Source organism: Protopterus annectens, chromosome 11.part0, assembly GCF_019279795.1.
Source record: "Protopterus annectens isolate FY-2018-M chromosome 11.part0, PAN1.0, whole genome shotgun sequence".
Taxonomy (NCBI): domain Eukaryota; kingdom Metazoa; phylum Chordata; order Ceratodontiformes; family Protopteridae; genus Protopterus; species Protopterus annectens.
The window spans coordinates 19,417,023-19,436,073 of NC_056745.1; the positions used below are offsets into that span (position 1 = coordinate 19,417,023).

At 42.0% G+C, this 19,051-nt stretch overlaps 1 protein-coding gene across 1 annotated transcript in view; it reads right to left on the reverse strand.

Moving 5' to 3' along the window:
- Nucleotides 1-19,051, reverse strand: part of LOC122815976 (zinc finger protein 570-like) — a 251,465-nt gene that overhangs the window by 130,605 nt on the left and 101,809 nt on the right. Inside the window, exon 2 of the mRNA XM_044088860.1 lies at nucleotides 14,301-14,427. Within this exon, the coding sequence (XP_043944795.1) occupies nucleotides 14,301-14,427 (127 nt within the window). The remainder of the gene's footprint in view (nucleotides 1-14,300; nucleotides 14,428-19,051) is intronic.

Consider the following 19,051-nt stretch of genomic DNA (forward strand, 5'->3'; position numbering starts at 1 on the left):
AGGACATTGCATACGTTTTTGCTACACCCACCATGGAAAACCAGTTCCTGCTAGCATAAGGCCCCACTCTACCAGGGCAGCAGCTACATCTACAGCCTTCCTCAGGGGGGTGCCAACCAAGGATATTCTGGAAGCTGCAACTTGGAGTTCAGTACACACCTTCACTAAACACAATCACTTACCACTTTACTCTAAGACTAGAGCTGGCTTCGCCACTGCAGTTTTGCAGGGCCTTCTAGCCTCCTCTAACCCTGTTTGACTCCACCTCCCATCCTTAGCTTTGGGATTCTACCCAAGTGTGATGACTGCAGCAGTGTAACACGATGAACATAGTACAGTTTTGTACCTACCATAAATGTAGATGTTCGAGTGTTCACCCTGCTGCAGTCCAGGTTACCCACCGTCCATCCCCTCTGAACTAGCTGAACTTATCTCTACCACTCTATCCTATACAACCTCTGTGGTGTATTTGCTTGTACCTTAGGGTTTTGTTTTATTTTTATATAGCCATATATATATATATATATATATATATATATATATATATATATATATATATATATATATTGCCTACCTTTTGGGGGCATCTGGGGCAAGAAAAACTGAAGAAAATGGCGTCAGATGCCTCTTATATAACCCTGGCACACTGACGTCAGGGAAGAAGCGACAGCAACCGACGCCGGACAAAGACTTTGGAATTCGGGCCGACTGCGGGACCGCCTGACGGCAGGATAACCCCAAGTGTGATGACTGCAGCAGGGTGAACACTCAAACATCTACATTTATGGTAGGTACAAAACTGTACTTTTCTTTGTGGTCAGGGCCTAGGCAAGGAATACAGTACGAATGAAAATCTTTATGAGGTATTTGCTTTCCACAAGTAATGTAATTATTAATTTTTACTCACATCGGTAAGGAGCAAGAAAATGTTTCCCCAACGGGGTACTTAGCTTTAGTTGAAGACTTCGGTTCTGAAACTCGAAAATGAAAATTTCAGGAGTCGGACGACCGGCACTTGCAAACTGCTTCTGCTTCGGGCACTGCACGGCAAGAAAGACTGATGTAATGGCGTCGGCTGCATGTTTTATACCCCTGACAACATGACGTCATGGAAGAAGGACAGCAACTGACGCAGGACACAAGACTTTGTTAATCAGGCCGACTGAGGGCTACTGCAAGCAGAGAACCCAAAAGTGATGACTGCAACAGTGAAACATGAAGAACATCTACTAATGGATGTCAGCTTTCCAAAGTGTACTTTCAGAAACTAGAGACAGTCTATAAAAATCTGCTTCAAAAACTTTACCTGAATCACAAAAGAATGTTGGGTACTTGCGTATTATCGCAACCACATTTTCGCGGTTGCATTAATACTTATGTTGGCCTGAAAAAGAGTGTGAGAATTGGCGTAAGATGTAATTTAACATCTGTATTAACAGAAAGAAAGTTTGTTGGTCTTACATTCAGGAAGTTAAATAACCGTGAAAGTTACACATGCACTGTTCAATTGGATCAACTGCTGTTGTACGGTTCAAAGGATTACTTGAAGTCTGAATAGTTTTTAATTGGCTGAGTTGCTGTCCTTGGCTAAAATTATTTCATGTGCAATGAGTTACATTATCATATGTTACCATTTAAACTGAACAGCTGCTATTTTATGAAAATATACTTGGATTTCCATATGCCTTCTGCCTCTCTTCTGCTTCCACACCTCTACTAATTTTCCGGGTTCTGACTAAGCCCTACTGGCAGTTTCGTTTCTATCCCTCTTCCAACTCACATTACTGCTACTCATGTCAGTGTAATGTAAAACGGACATTATATTTTTTAACAGTTTGGCTTTCACACCATGGAAACATTTTTTTTTTTATAATACTGGTTGGCATATTGGCAAGCACACATTTCAAGGACCTCCCCCCGAACTGTAAACCACGTCAGAAATTTTTAAGATTTCGGTACTTACGTATTATTGCAATGGAAGTAAAGCTATGTAACAGTGTACTGGACAGAAATTTCGTGCTAATTTCAGACTTGCATTTAAATGAGAGAAAATGTTTTCAAGCAGCGATATCTACCAGCTTACAAATGTGGTTGCAATAATACGTGAGTACCGAATTTTACCTGTTATCACAAAAGAATTCTGTGTAGTTACCGACTGGGCATTTAATTTATTTCTATGCATGCAGCGAGAAATGCACTTGTGGTTAATCCTAATGCAACTATTCATGTTACCTCGTGTTTAACAATGTTTATGAATAACTGCATTCCAAAATAATGTACTAACAAACACCACTGTAACAGGCTGAATGTCTAACTACTGTGTATAAGTGAAAAACTGTACACACGAACACCCACCAGAGGTACCTTATTACTACTTGGATATAATGTGCATAGGATGATGTACAAGGAATTATGTAAAGTTTATTATACTTACTAATTTGTATGTCAAATGTTTTCTCGATGTTCCATTGTTTCCTCAATTCCTGGCTCATTATCCACAAACTAATACTTAACCACACACAAAAAAAATAAATAAAGACATGCTATTTGCCAACACCCAAAAACCTAAATCACCAAGTCACTCAATAACAATACCCTTTGTTGCACACCAACAGAAACAACTAACTCCTTCATAGGTCCATAGGTGTGTACTAGGCTAACGGCCCTGGAGCTTTAACAAGCCTAGCCCACAGAAGTGCCCTGGCATCGTGCCACCCGTTATTTCCCAGTGCCTCTGTCAAGTATAGCCACTGGGTGAACTTTCTATTACCCTTCCACTCATCAAGATTTCTCTTGAAGAAGGACAGCAAGGTGCTCTGCTTGACATGTGGGAAGTCTATTCCAGAGCATGGGCAGTCTCTGGGTGAAGAACCTGTCCCTCCATCATGTTCTATTGGTTGAGGTCTCTGGAGCATGTGGTGCAGAAGGATAGGGATTTCTTTAGAAGAAGCATTTCTAACAGAGCTGGGTCAGACATGGCTTTGCAAGTCAAGCAGAGATCACCTTTACATGAGACAGAGAATAACTAGAGTCTTGAGTCTGTCCATGTAGGACATGTGTCTAATGCCTAGAATCCTCTTCATGAGGTAATTCTGTGGCATCTCCTGCTGTTGCAGGTGTCTAGTGAGGTAAATGCCAAATGGGGCATTACACTCAATGATTGGTCTAATGAGGGAAGAGTAGAGAAAGACGATGACCTCTTTCTTCCTGAATGCAAAACCCTTGGTAATGAGATATGCCACATAGAAGGTCATTCTGACCACAGTGGCAATGTGGTGGTCAAAGGAGAGGTTGCTGTCAACCTGTGTCCCCAGAACTCTTATAACACCTTCAGTGTTCAGTGGGCTCCCATCGATGTGGTAATTAGTGGGAACTGAGTTTTTAGCAAAGGGGATGACGCATTTTTTGGCATTAAGCTTAAGGCCATGGTTTTGACACCAGTCATTGGTATCAGTGAGGCCTTTCTGTAGGATGTCTGCATCATACCTCCCAACCATACCAAATTCCTCAGTATTTACCATTTTTGAGGGCAAAATACTGGGGTGCCATGAATTTCTGAGTGGCCCCTTTAATTCCTGATTTTTTTTTTTTTGTATTGTAACTTTAAATTTATGGGTGATGTCACCAAGCATCACGAGTCTACAGGGGCATGCGTGACTACATCAGTTACATCCTGCTGGACTATTTTGAATTATATTGGAGGGAAACAGGGAACAGTAATGGCAGATCTACTTCAGGTGTAAGTCGCTGAGAACGGAACTGTGTTTTATCTGTTGGGAATTATTTCCAGTCTGCCATTCCGTTCAAAACTGTGTTTTATCTGCTGTGCTGAGGTTGGGGTTCCGAGTTTATTTTTAAATGCTTCTGATGTTATGGAACTGCTGCTAGCTTGTTTGTGCTGTTGATATGCAGAAGAATCATTCAAGAGTGGCACAGCTTTTACCCTCTCTGCTGTTTGTAATTCCGTGGAGTGGAACTGCTAGTTTGCTGTCAGCATCTAGTTAGTACAGGACATGGTGTAAGTTTATTTTATTTATCTTCTTCTTTTGCTGCTGGCATCTAGTTAGACTCTGTTAGCTTGTTTGTTGACATGCAGAGTCTTCAGAGAACAGAACTGTGTTTTATCTGCAAGTCTGTCGTTCTGTTCAAAACTGTGTTTTATCTGCTGTTATGGAACTGCTACTAGCTTGTGTGTGCAGAAGAACCATTCAAGAGTGGCATAGCTTTTACCCTCTGCTTTTAAGCCAAAGCCCATGGAACTGCTACTTTGCTGTCAGCATCTAGTTAGAAGTCAGAACAGAACATGGTGTAGTTGTAGTCCACAGCCAAGTTTAATATGTAGTCAGTATCATCTAGTTAAAACACAACATCACAGCCGAGTTTATCTGCTTCTTTTGCCGCCATCATTCTGTGTGTGTGTAGTTCACAATGTCTAGGTCGAAGAGAACGTGGAGTTTATTTATCTGCTTTGCTGTTCATTCAATTTTATTTACCTTTTGCAGTATTTATCTGCTGTATTGTTCAATTTTATTTATTTTTTGCAGTTAATGGTGTGTGTGTGTAAATGCCCCAATTAAAAATAACTGGTGGTTAGCATTATTCAGGCTCAAACCCTGTATCTTGGGTACAAGGAGCAAGAGCCTGAATTTCCTACCCATACCACCACTTGTGTTCAATGTTTGTTTTTATTTAACATTTGTTTACCAGGAAAGTCCAACTTGAAATGAAGACAATTTTCAAGGGAAGCACAGGGAGAAATGCTCCAGATGCATATCTTTGTGATGTGGAAGGAAACCAGAGCACCCACACAAACACAGGGAGGACATGCAGACTCCACACCGAAGGCATCACAGCTGAGAATCAAACTGGAGCACCTCTTGCTGTGAGGGGACAACGCTACCACTACACCACTGCGCCATCCATGTGGCTCATACCTCTGGTCTGTTCCTCTTAAAATTTGTGGAATTCTAGCAAATCAGTGATAACTGAATTCATTAAATCATGACAACCATTTAAGTTTCAGTCTTCCTATCTTTCAGAAAATGCATGGTAATTTGGTAACAACATTTTATTCTAGCAACTATCCAAGATTATACAAGCAATGTTTAAAATGTGTCCGTGGTTATTGGGCTTTTGTCTCCCACAATAAATTTTGGCTTTTACCAGATTTCTTGTGCTGCAAAGTTGAGACAGACAGTGGAGTATCAAGTGGATTTTACAAGGAGCTGACAGCTTCAGGGGAAGAGAAGTTTAGTGATGCAACAGTCTGCTTGCATTGTTAATAGCACATCATACACTTGCTTTTGATGCAGAAGGCTGTGGGTTCTACTCTCAAAGTATGTAGATGGATTGCTGATACTGTACTGAGCTGTACTTTTAAAGGTGGTGGATGCTACAGTCCTGAGAATGTCCTCCTTTGAAGGAGATACCTAGCAACTATGAACCTATTGGCTAACTAATGCAATGCAAGCTTAACTGGAATTAAATCGTCATCAACCCTCCCTTTTTTTTTCCTGATTTTTCTACATGGCGTCTGCTGTTGGTTGTCAGCTTTCAGCATCTCTCTCAATTCAATGCAGGTAATTTTAATTTTATAAAAGACAATTGGTATTTTAATTTTATACAAATTCAAAGTATGATACACATTCAAATGTTTAAAACTCTATTCTGATTATATTTTGTGTTTAATATTTTGTCTGTTCTTCAAGTTGTGTTTGAATGATGCTATCCCACAATTCCATTGGAGTGGGCAGGGTTACATAATTACATATGCAAATGTTATGTTAATAAGCGTACAGATTTGTACCTATTTTTCACAGGCCTTTGTCCAGATTTCTGATGCTTCCAGGTTGAGAGATATGGTCTGCATCACTTGGGAAGTTAATAATGGCTCCCAGCTTGCAGTCGTCTGCGAATATGGTCAGCCAGTGTCCCTTTGTGTTGACCTGAACTTCTGAGAAGTAGATGCTGAACAGGAGAGGACCCAGGACTGATCCCTGTGGGATTCCACTCGTGACTGGTCAGCAGTCTGACTTGGGAGTCCACTACTTTCACACTGTGTATTCTATCTATGAGCCAATTTGCAACCCACCTAGTGATACAGGGGTTGATGCCTACTTTGGTAAGTTTATCAATAATTCCCAAGTGAGGAATGGTATCAAAGGCCTTGGCCAGATCGAGGTAGGCTATATGCACTGCTTTACCTGCATCCATAGCCCTGGTGACTGGCTCAAAGAAGTCAATCAGGTTGAGCAGGCATGATTTCCCTTCCACAAAGCCAAATTATTGTGTGCGGTCTAGAGTTTGGAGATTTCCTATATCTTTGTTAATCAAGTCCATGATGATGTGCTCCATAGCTTTACACATCAGACTCGTCAGGCTTGATGGGGCAATAATTTCCAGGGTCTGTAGTCGCTCCCCCTTTATGGAGACGGATGACTGTAGCAGTACATCAATTGGTAGGGACAAAGCCTGAAGTGAGGCTGTGACTGAACAGGGCACACAGACTTGGTGCCAGTTCACTTTGTAGTTCATGTAGAACACAGCTAGGGATATTATCGGGTCCCATGAAAGCTGTATTTGTGGCCTTGGACAATGCAGCTTTAACCTGCTGCAGTAATGCTGGGTGCCTGGCATTCTTCCGATATTGTTTAACCTGCTGCAGTAATGCTGGTGCTTGGCATTCTTCCGATATTGTGATTGTTTTTTTTGGAGGGGGGGTAAAGTTGGCACTGAATCTGTCGGCCAGTATGTTGGCAATATCTGTTGGCACAGTATAGGAGGTAGGTACCATTGTGCAGTAACACAGGACAAAACTGGGTATTGCCATGAAGGTTCTTGATATAACTATAGAAGGCTTTGTGATGGTTTTTAGTGTCTGCCACAATTCTGCCTTCATAGCTGGCTTTAAAGAATTTGATGAGGGATCTCAACTTTTTGTTGAGGCTAATAAAGGAGTTCTTCCAGTCTTGGGACTTCACCTTTTTCTGCAATAGTTTCTTCCTTCTGTTATAGAGTTTATTAATGGCAAGGGACCACCAGACTGCCTTCCTTTTTTTTGGAAGAGAGCATCTTGGTTCTACTGGGTATGACTAGTTCCATGCATTTATGTACATGTTCATACAGTGCATTGGTGTATGATTCGGCAACCATGAAGATATTTTCCATTGGCATGGGTGCTGTACAGTTAACCACTTCTGTTTTTATGAGCCCAAAGTCAGCTTTGGAGAAGTTTTTTAAGGTGCTTTACCTTTGTGGGGGGGGGGGGTAAGATGTAGCTTTCCATGATGATTAGTTATGGTCGGAACTGACCAGGAAGGGATTGACTACTGGTGTAGAGCAACGGTTGCCCATGTTAGTAATAACCAGGTCAGGATGCTGCTTCCTCTAGTGGGGGTCAGAATGAGATGATCCAGGGCATTGGAAGTGATGAATTCCAGGAAGCGTTGGGCCAGTGTACTACTGCTCGAGTAGTTTTCCCAGTTGATGGAGGAGTAGTTAAAGTCTCCCACTACGACAGTGTTGGGTTGGACCTTGACAGATTCAAGGGAGCTTAGGGACATGACTGGGGACCTAGGGAAGGCTATGACCTGGATCGCCATCTTACCCAATCTTAGTTGTACCTGAAGTATCTCAGATGTGTTACGCTGGGCTACTAGTTTGGAGGTGTGCATATTCTTTATGAATACAGAGACACCACTGCCTTTAGAGGTTTGGTCCATGTTTCAGGGCCAAAAGGTGTGGAATGAGTTATAGCCTAGTAATGCAGGGATGTTTTCTGCCAACCAGATCTCTGTTACAGTACAAATTTCGATGTTCTCCATTTTGAGGAGTGAGTCTTGAGATTTAGACTTCTAGCACTGAGCAGCATGACCCTCAGACTGCGTTTATTTATAGCTGTTACGATGGTAATTTGGTCTTTGGAACACTGTTTAAGAAAGAGACTATAGGGGTGGCAAGAGCCTTAGCTAGTACCCGGAAACCCAGGGGTGACAGATACAGGCCATCTCTGGCAAAGCATCGAGCAGACAGATACTGGATCCCCTTAGAATGACACCAGAAACTTACCCAATTGTTGAAGTCAATTATTTTTTGTTTGTACTGTGGTATCATTCTGTGTGATGGGAGGATACTGCTCAGGGCTAGAGTCATATCTGCCTGGGCCACCTAATCCGAGAGCTTCACCATGTCTCTTTTCATGTAGTCCAGGGAGGTGGGTCTCAGGTCATTCACACCCACATGCACAATGACAGAGTCATACTTGTACTTGCTGCGGAGTGACCTGAGTCCGTGTGTTATGTGTTGGATTCTTGCAGCTGACTGTTACCTTCTCCTTATTCAACCTAGTTAGTGGGACATCTGTGTCCCTCACTATTGAGTCACCTATGATTAATGTATTGTGCAAGGTGTTTAGCCTCAGGGGCGTAGACTGAGGGGCACACTGTGGAGGTTAACTATGTGTCCTGTGGTTTGTGCTGTGTTGTCATGGTTGAGTGCATTTCTATCTTGGAGGTCTCTGCTGCTTGGGTAAACTTCTACTAAGAGCTTCCGCAAAGGTGGGTGAGTGGTTTGTTTTTATCCGAGAGCTGTGGTGGTGGGTGCTCTGGAGTGCTATGTATTCCATGTGGTGTGGTGCATGTGTTGACCTTCTCCTCTTGACCAGCTAGCCCGGTCTTGGCTGGAGAGTGCATAGCTTCCAATTTGGTTATATAAGTGCATCTCTCACAAGTCTGAGTATTGGGAGGTAAGAGGAGAAGATTGTCTGTGTACATGAGGCAGTTGTTACACTGCCTCAGAATGCCCAACTGCACCAGGTTAATAAGAGAAAGCACAGGGAACTGCCCTTTAATCATGCCAGGAGGGGTGATCATAACTACTAAGTACTGAAGAACGACTAGTGCTGATGGCACTTAGGTGTGCTACAGTAATTGCTACAAAAACCTGTTGAAGTGCAAAGCGACTAAGCTATTTGAAGTGCAAGAGAGAAGGAACTAGCAAGATCTAAGAGAAAAACTGAAGAGCAGACTTTCTGGCACCAGTAATAGTTTACCTCAACTTGGCGTCGCTGCGTAGAGTTTAAACAAGCACAAACCCACGCAAATGCAGGCTTTTAAGTTGAAAGGGATGGAAAAATTGCCCAAATGGCCAATAAACTACAATTTCTGGGCCAGAACCCACTCCTCTTGTGGTAGATAGGCTACCTAGTGCTTACCACTCCCACTGATATACTAGAAGGCTTTCCTCCAACACAGAAAGGCTTAGGGGGGCTCAGAAGCTTACAAACAGTCCTGGATACAGCAAATCTGTATCTGGACTAGCTTGGTCTGTGACTAGACCAATCACAAACATTACATTACCAACAATGAGAAATCAAGACAAAAGTTAACATACTTCTCTTCTGAGCCTGGAAAATTTCACCCTTTTTTATTTATTTTATTTTATTTATTTTACATTTGTTGACCGGGCTAGTCTGACTGGATATATTTCCATTTTCAGCAGAGGCAGGGGGAGAAAAAAAAAGTCTACATATGGTCATAAGAGATAATATAATGATAAAATAACAAAAATAAAGTAACACAACTTACACTTGTACAATACTTCAACCAATGCATCTTGAAAAGAAAAAGAAGGCAAAACTAAAAAACAAAAATATTCTAACATCAATACAACTTCTAGAACCAGATAAATAATAAAAAAAAGAACTTAAAAAAAAAAAAAAAAAAAAACAAACCTAAACTAGATTACAAGACAAAGAATACCACTACTAGGACTATCTAAATACTATCATCTTTAGCATAATTACAAGAGAGAGAAGAGAGAGTGAGAGTAGGGGGTTAGCAAAGAAAAAGGGGAGGCAGGAGAGAGGAAGGTAAATAAAATATAAATAATATAAGAGTTCTGGAGAGAGAGGAGAGAGAAGGAGAAGAGGGAGGGAAAGTGAGAGGAGGGGTGGAAGGCCAGTAAAGGGGGGAGAAGTGGGTGGTAGAAGTGGAAGAGAAAAAATTAACATTTAATCAGACACATCACAGGGACATCCAGTATTCTTTTTTTTAGATTCTAAGTTTTTTTAGATTCAAAGTTGTTTAAACAAAGTAGAGAGTAATCAGTTCAGTAGTTTCCAAGGTATTTTGATTTCAGTTTTGACCCAAGAGTCAGTGAGAGGAGGGTAGGTTTTTGCCAAGTTTGCTAGCAAGGCAAAGGGAGTTTTGAGAGTGAGGATATTAGTGTTTGTGTAGAAGATAGAGGTGTATTTAGTGTTTTGGTATTTGGCTATTGGACAACTGTAAGTTGGGTGGAGAACTGCAGGTTGTAGTTTAGTGTTTTTAGAAGTGAAGTTTTAGTTAAAGTTAGATTTGAACAAAGATGTGTTCTAAAAACAAACCAGTAGTAACAAATCTGGCTATGTTATTGTAGGTGGTAAGATTGTTTTTTTTGAGTGTTTTGTTTTTTTAGTGGTAGATGGAGAGAAGAGGCAGGTGAGAGTGGAGATGAGGGAGGAGCTGGGGCAGTAAGTGGTAGTGAGAGGCAGGAAAGAGTTAAATTCGATAAGAGGAGATTGTTTTCCTGACAGTCATGTTACAGTCATTGTAGGGTTGACAGTCAAAGTGTTGGTTATTGGGTTCAGTAGGCAGTTCAGGGTTGTGTAATGGGGTGATATAATGGTTCCATTATTAGTTAATATAGTGAAGTCTAGTGCAGGATCTATTAGTTAGGTTTGAGTTTTAGGAGTTTGTTTTTTTAGCGCAAAGGTTACCAACAATATTTTTTTGAACAAGTTTTAATTTCAATATATCTAATTAGTTTGGAGTTAGTTTTAGTCGATTGCGCAGAGCAAATTAGTGTATCGTATGGCTGCATGTAGCGCATTAGAATGCCTTGTGTAGGCGTGAGAGAAGCTGCCTGTAGGTCGCTTGAAGAGGAAGAGGAGGTAGGAGGGGAGAGAGAGATTAGAATAAGATGAGGAGAGAGAGATAGAGAGAATAGGTGATTGTTTCAGAGAGAAGAGAACGAGAAACGACAGAGAGAACTTGGAAAGGCTTTGAGAAAAGGGATAAGGAGAGGAAAGAGAGAGTTTTATTAATCATATCAATTAAGTAAAGAGTTTAAGGAGATTGGATAGGTTGGATAAGTGAGCATTAGCTGTTGGTCAACTATCATAAGGGGTGAGGAGAGGTCAGAGTAGTAAGAGAAAAGTTATAAAGAAGTTGAAACAAGTAGTAAGAATGTTATGTTTATAAGGTGGTGATGGTTGGTTTTCCAAAGGTGAGGCTTTTTTTGGTGGCTATTAGAGGATTTGAGAGAACATGGGTTCATAGTTGAGTAGAGAGTGGGGACAAGGCAATGTCAGAGAGTGTGATGTCTTAGAGTTTTGAGATGTGTTGAATGGTTGTGTGGTGAGTTCTGATGGTGGTTTCTTGTTAGATATGGCTATTGAGGTTGGTCTGCTGAAGGAATAGCAAGGGATGTTGGTGGATAGGAAGTTGTGCTGGAAAGGTTTGAATTTTTGAAGGAATTATAGGTTGAAGTTTAGGAAGAGATGGGTGAAGATGTTTACAGTTTGTGGAGGGGTTTTTCAGAGTCAGGGTTGGAAGTGTTGTCGGTAGTGAGATGGAAGAAGGCATTATCAGTGTCAGTAAGATGAGAGGAGAAGGTAGGAAGGCAGGCAGAGCAGAAAGAGTCAAAGTCCTGATAGGGCTGAAGGCATCTTTCCCAGAATTTTTTCTTTTTTAGGAGCTGGCCAGGAGGTGAAGAAGTGTTGGATTTGCTTGAGGAATTTTTTTTTTTATGTTTGAGTGTTTTATTGGTTGTCTTTGGTGATTGTTTTAGTGGAGGTTACGAAAATAACTCCTTTTAGCAGTGAAGATGGCTTTGTAACTTTTTCAACAAGCCAGCCAGGGTCTGGATATTTGTCAGTATCTAGCCCTGTGACTTGCTACTGAAAGTATGGAGCTTTTTTACTCAGGCCTCCACTGTAACAGCCTGCTAGCTCAGTCAGACTCCTTTCAAGTAAGGTGGTGTCAGAACTGTTTCTGATGGGTTTTCATGGCTGCAGGCCTAGGCTGCCTTAGGATGTATAACAGCACAGGCCACTGAATCTGATCTCCCCTGCCTGGTTCCTAAAGAAGTTGTGCTACTAATCCAACACAGGTGACCCTGGGTGCAATCAGGACTTGAGCCCTCTGCACCATCAGACTGGGTGTCAAGTTATAATTTTCTTGAAGGTAACTACTGCACATTTCAAAAGGGTTAGAGGCTGTCTATACAGATTTAACAAACTGTATAAATACAATCCAAGTACTAAGGACATTACAAGCAGTGTGAGAGCTGTCTGAGGTAACTGCAAGCAATCTGCACCAGAAGAATGAACAACCTTCATTTAAGAAAACATCAAGCATTTTACATCTGTGCCCCACAACCAAGCCAGGATTTGAGAAAACATTTAAACAGTTATGAGTGCAGACAACAAACTCTTGCAACAGACCACTAGATTTACTTCTTCCCTTCAGTAATGAAAATCATCCATTCATAAATGCTATGCCTGCTCTACTGTTCATGAACATTTGTCTGGGATCAAGATTATATTAATTAAACCCTACATTAGTAGAGGAGTGCACGTGTACACTCACACGCACACAAACTAATGAACGAAAGGCTTTTGCAATCTGTTCCCACAGAGCAACATCTGCTAGAAAGAAGCCATACAACTGACAGATAATGGGCCAAAATATTAGATGAATAGGGCCCTTGATGTGCCCTGCCACTAGAGGACATACGTGGAACATGTGAAAGGCAAGGCTCTTGCTGCGCCCCGCTGATAGTGGACATACATGGAACAAGTGCAGAGCAGGGCCCTTAATGTACACAATCAATACCGGATATCCACAGAACATGGGGACAGCACACAAACAAAACGCAATGCCTCCACTAGCCTAAAGGTCCAGAATATGCTTCAAGGCAGCTGACGTTCAAAGTTGTTCCTTTTGAGGTATATGAACATACCTGTTACCAAAGTAAGCCATGTGCATGTATAATTCTGCAGCCAACCTAGTTACTTAATGGAACAATGTGCTTAAAGTTATACACCAGCACCTCCTTGTGTAACTCTAGTACCTGTGTGCTCATTGTTCTATATCATCACCACCTGCATGCTTATCAAAAGGCACTGTGTGCTTGTAGGTCTGTATCATAACCACAGGTGTGCTGATCCACTGACACAGTGTTCTCGTAGCTCTGTATCATAACCACCTATATGCTCATCCAATGACACCATGTGCTTGTAGTTCTGTATCATAACCACCTGTGTGCTGATCCAATGATGCTGTGTGCTTCTAGTTCTGTATCATAACCACCTGTGTGCTGATCCAATGACACCATGTGCTTGTAGTTCTGTATCATAATCTTCTTGTGTCTTTTGTAGCTCCGGCTCCAATGTATTCACCAAATAACATGACATGCTAAAAGTAGTGTACCATCATCTTCCCGTGTAGCTTTGGGACCATTTATTTATTTATTTCACGTTCAATCGCTAAGTAAACAGATTGCTCTAATGACTGTTTTCAGGTTTGACTCTGGCCATAAGGGTAAAACAGCAGACGCAGCACTTAAGTAGAACAAAGTAACATTGACAGATCAATACATACAGTACAAACAGATACAGTAGACATAAAGTAAACTAGAAACTCAACTTAATCTGCATAAAGAAAACGGAGGTATAAGTTGTTCTAGACAGCAAACATATTTACAAGCCCCATCATTCTCCTTACCATCTGATCATTGTTCCACACCATCATGTCCCTCTGTAGATCTACCTCCGTCTGACCTAATGAATTAATTTGCTCATTGTTCCACACCATCATGTCCCTCTATAGATCTGGTACTTCCGTCTGACCTAATGAATTCATTTGCTCACTGTTCCACACCATCATGTCCCTCTGTAGATCTGCTACCTCCTTCTGATCTAATGAATTAATTTGCTCAGAAGTAGCAGCCATCACCTTGCTGAATAGCCCTGGGACAACTGTCATAATTGACACCATATGCTCATAGCTCTGTAATGTCACTTCCTAGTGTACCTCTGGTATGATTCCCCTTTACCTAGTGACACCATATGCTCATAACTCTGTACCATCTTCAGTCTGAAACCCTGGTATAAACTTACGTAGTGATACCATGTACTCTTAGTTCTGTAATGTCACTTCCTTGTGTAGCTCTGGTATGATTCCCCTTTACCTAGTGACAACATGTGCTCACAGTTTTGTGACATCACTTCCTTGTGTAGTTCTGGTGCGATCCCCCCTTACCTAGTGACACCATGTGCTCATAGTTCTGTGACATCACTTCTTTGTACAGTTCTTTCTCCCAGCTGCTCAGCATTTTCCACTCCTCTGTTGAAAAACTGACAGCAACATCTTCAAAGGTTTCTGGTATCTGAAAGTACAAAGGATTTATTTAATAATTCTTGAAACCATTATACACATAAAAGTGAAACTTTCCAAGAAAATGGTACAATGTGATAACAACTGTTGCCAAAAGTACATTAATGCAGTCTCTTTCCCATCAGCAGGAAATGTACTTTCTTCTACACTGTAACAATAAACAAGAATCAGAACAAAACAGAAGAAATCCCCGAATGTATCCTTGGCTTGCAGACTGAATTCTGGACCTTGAAGGAAACAGATGGCTACATTTATAAAATGTGGGTGAAGCACAGTGCACTACAATGATACCAGAGTGTCAGCACTGTGTACATGTAAAAGTACCAGCGCAAAGGTGGGAGAGGTGGCAACAGTGAACCATACCTGAAGCATGGAGGTGCACAGCATAGGGTAGTGAGTTTGTGTGGTGCCTAATGAAATGCTGCATACAACGTGTGCTTGTTCTGCACAACACAACACAATCCCCATAAAGCATTACCAGCAATAAGACTGTGTGACAAACAAGAAAACAATAGTGACTCTAGAACAAGCTGTTTGTCACTAAATGTGCCTTTACAAAGTCTGAAAAATACTGAAACCTGTAACTTCAACATAACTGCGCATTTGTGAATGGCGGATACAACAGCATATCTAACAATGGTTCAGACTGACTCTACAAAAGGATAAGATGTTGTTTTTCTGTTAGCATGTCAGTACTACAACGTTTCCTTAAAAACAAAATAAATGACTTAAATACAGTCAGCAGATACAAATGTATATGATACAGCCGGCAAGCAGCATGTAGAAAAAACAAAATAAATGAATTAAATACAGTCAGAAGATACAAATGTATATGGTACAGCCGGCAAGCAGCATGTAGAAAAAACAAAATAAATGACTTAAATACAGTCAGAAGATACAAATGTATATGATACAGAGATACAAATGTATATGATACAGCCAAGCAGCATGTAGAAAAAACAAAATAAATGACTTAAATACAGTCAGAAGATACAAATGTATATGATACAGCCGGCAAGCAGCATGTAGAAAAAACAAAATAAATGACTTAAATACAGTCAGAAGATGCATATGTATATGATACAGCCGGCAAGCAGCTAGAAAATCAGCACATTTTTATATCCTCTGAAAATTACACACGAACAAAACAATGATCTGTGTAAAGAGAATAGAAAAAGAAGTTATGTCTTACCATAACGTTCCATCTGTATTGTTGATCCTCGTTCAGTCATTACGCATGGGTATCAGTTCCGACCTCGAAACCGAGCCGGCCATTTTCCAAGCTCTCAAGCTAAACTCTTACCCACAATCCCCCTCTCCCTGTTACCTCAGATTGAGTTTGCAAGTCAAAGAAGGTAGAGGCGACCTCTGGTCAAATAACCTAAGAGAACCGGATGGTGAGATGCACTAGAAGCTACAGGAGGGGGAAGGAGGGAGGGTCGTAATGACTGAACGAGGATCAACAATACAGATGGAATGTTATGGTAAGACACAACTTCTTTATCTGATCTTGTTAATCCTCATTCATTCCTTACGCATGAGACAGAGTCCCCTGCTACCTCTATTCCTCGGAGGCTCTCATGGAAGGAGATTCCTGAGCACCATAGAACCGAAAGATGCTCTTCCCCTGGAGGCCAAATCCAATTTGTAATGATTGAAGAAGGTATGAGGCATAGCCCAAGTTGCAGCTGCACAGATGTCATGTAAAGAAGCTCTGGCATGGAAGGCAGCAGAAGTTGCCACCGACCTTGTTGAATGAGCTTTCATGGTAGTAGGCAACTGGATATTATATTGTGTATAAATGAAGGTCACACAGTCCTTCAACCATCTAGCTAATGTGACCTTAGCAACAGCAGATCCTAATCTAGGTCCAGAAAAGGCCAAGAATAACTGGTCAGATTTACGAAAGAACCTAGTCCTGTTTAAGTAAAAACAGATTTGCTTGTGGATGTCTAGGGTATGTAGGCAATACTCTCCTCTGTTTGAATGATTGGGAAAGAAAACTGGCAATTCAATGGTTTGATTAATGGACATTTCAAAGATCACTTTTGGCAGAAATAATGGATTAGTTCTCAGAGACACTCTATCTCTATGAAAAAACAAGTATGGACTCTTGATACATAAAGCTTGAAGCTCAGAAATACGTCTGGCAGAAGTAATGGCGACCAAAAACAAGGTTTTCCATAACAAGTGCTTGAGGTGGCAAGAAGAGGCTGGTTCGAAAGGTGGCATTGTCAGAGCTTGTAGAATTAATGATAAATCCCATGTTCTCTAAAAGGTGGCTTCAGATGATTCACACCTTTTATGAAGGTCTTGCACAATTTGTGGGACACAAGAGAGGAATCTTGGACACCCTCATGAAAATTAGAAATTACAGCCAAATGAACTCTAATGAAACAGGCCGATAGACTCAATTGGAAAAGGTCGGCCAGATAGTCTAGTATTATCGACACTGGTGCTGACAAGGGATCTACTTGTTTATCTTTCAGCCAACAGGTAAATCTTTTCCACTTGCTCTGGTAAGTAATTCTAGTGGAAGACTTATGAGATGCAATGAGAATGTCATGTACTGGTAAAGAAAGATCATTCTGCCTGGCAATCAAGGGAATTGGAGTAGCCAAGCCGTGAGCTTCAGACTGTTCAAGATGAGCTGAATCAGGTTCTGTGGATGTGAGATCAACTCTGGGGTTGGATGGCGAATCTATGGTTGATCTAGTAGGTGAGGCTAAAGGAAGGGGAACCAAATCTGTTGAGGCCAATATGGTGCTATGAGGATCACCTTGCTCTTCAACTGACGGGCTTTCTTCAGAAATTGGGGAATGAGGAGAAAGGGTGGGAATGCGTAAAGAAGACCCGAGGGCCAATCATGGACTAGAGCATCCCTGGGTGAATGTCCCGGAGGGGGAATCAGAGTGAAGTAATTGCTGCATTTGTAGTTGGTTGGGGATGCAAAGAGGTCGCAGCAAGGATGGCCCCAGCAGTGGAAGATCTCCACTGCTATCAAGGGATTCAGGGACCATTCGTGAGGTTGAAGAATGCACCTGCTGAGTCTGTCTGCTACCACGCTGGAACTCCCGGATATGTGCGTTGCTAGAAGAAAACGGTTGGTAGCTATCGCCCATTGCCATATCCTCATGGCCTCTCGTCAAAGAGGGTAAGATTTGGTTCCACCTTGCTTGCTGATGTACCAGACCACCGCCATGTTGTTTCATTGAATTGCAATTGTCCCAGACAGGAGCGGGGGAGGGAATGCTTGCAATGCCAGAAGCACCACCCTCAGCTCTACAACATTTATATGCAGATGGGCCTCCAGTTCGGACCAAGTGCCTTGGACTGTCTGTCCCTGACATAGCCCCCCACCCCCACCCCATCAGGGAGGCATCCTTAGTCACTGTGGCCTTGGGCTGCTGGGTGGAGAAGGGGCGAGACCATTGTGACAGATTGCGTGTCATCCACCAATTTAAATCCTGTTTGCACCTGTGGGTTACTCGAATCATGGTTGAAAGAGGATGCTGAAAGGGATATCATTGGGTGAGCAGTAGCCATTGTAGAAGCCTCATGTGAAACCTGGCCAGGGGGACAATGGTGATGGAGGCTGCCATGAAACCCAACAGCTGTAGAACCGAGTGAGCCAAGGATTTCTCCCTTGAAAGGATTGGAATCAGTTGTTGCTTTATCCTTAGAATTCTGTGCTCTGGAATAGCAGCTCTGCAGTTCTTTGTGTCCAAGATAACCCCTATGAATTCTGTCGACTGAGATGGGGTCCAATTTATAGTTATGCCTAGCCTTTGTGCAACGAGGACAGAGTATGCCAGGGCTTCTTCCAGTAGATGTCTGGTGGGGGCGGAAATGAGCCAGTCGTCTAGGTATGGAAACACCTGGAATCCTTGAAGTCACAAGTGAGCTGTGACAACTGCCATGCACTTTGTGAACACTCTGGGGGCTGTAGAGAGTCTGAAGGACAGTACTCTGAACTGGTAGTGACTGGCTCCCGCACGGAAGCGCAGAAATCTTCTTGATGGCCTGTCCACTTTTATGTGGTAGTACACATCTTGAAGATCTATCGATCACATCCAATCGTCTTTTTCCAAAAGCGGGAGGCTGGACTGTATTGTGACCATCCGGAATTTTTGTACTTTCACAAACTTGTTCAATAACCTGAGATCCAAAATTGGTCTCCAGTCCCCGGTTTTCTTTGGCACCAAAAACAGTCTTGAGTAGAATCCGGATCCTATCTGGTCTGGAGGGACTATTTGGATGACTCTCTTTCTTAGCAGCTCTTCTATCTCTAGTGCTGCTTCTTCCCTTTGACTGGGTGGAACGTCGGGAAGGTTTTTTGAAGGGACAGGACAAAGATCGAAGGGGATATGATAACCTCTGGTTATAATCCTTTGTATCCAAGAATCAGTGATGATGGTTAGCCAGGCAGAAGGGTACAAGGAGAAACATCCCCCAACCACCTCCAGAGGAAAGGAGTTGGGCCGCACTTTAAGAGCACTGGTAGGATTGACCAGGGAAAGAATCCCTGGGACCCTGGTAATACGGACCCCCTCTGCCTCTAGGGGAGAACTTGGCCTGTGTGTCAAGGAAAGGACCCTGAGATTTCTTGAACTATA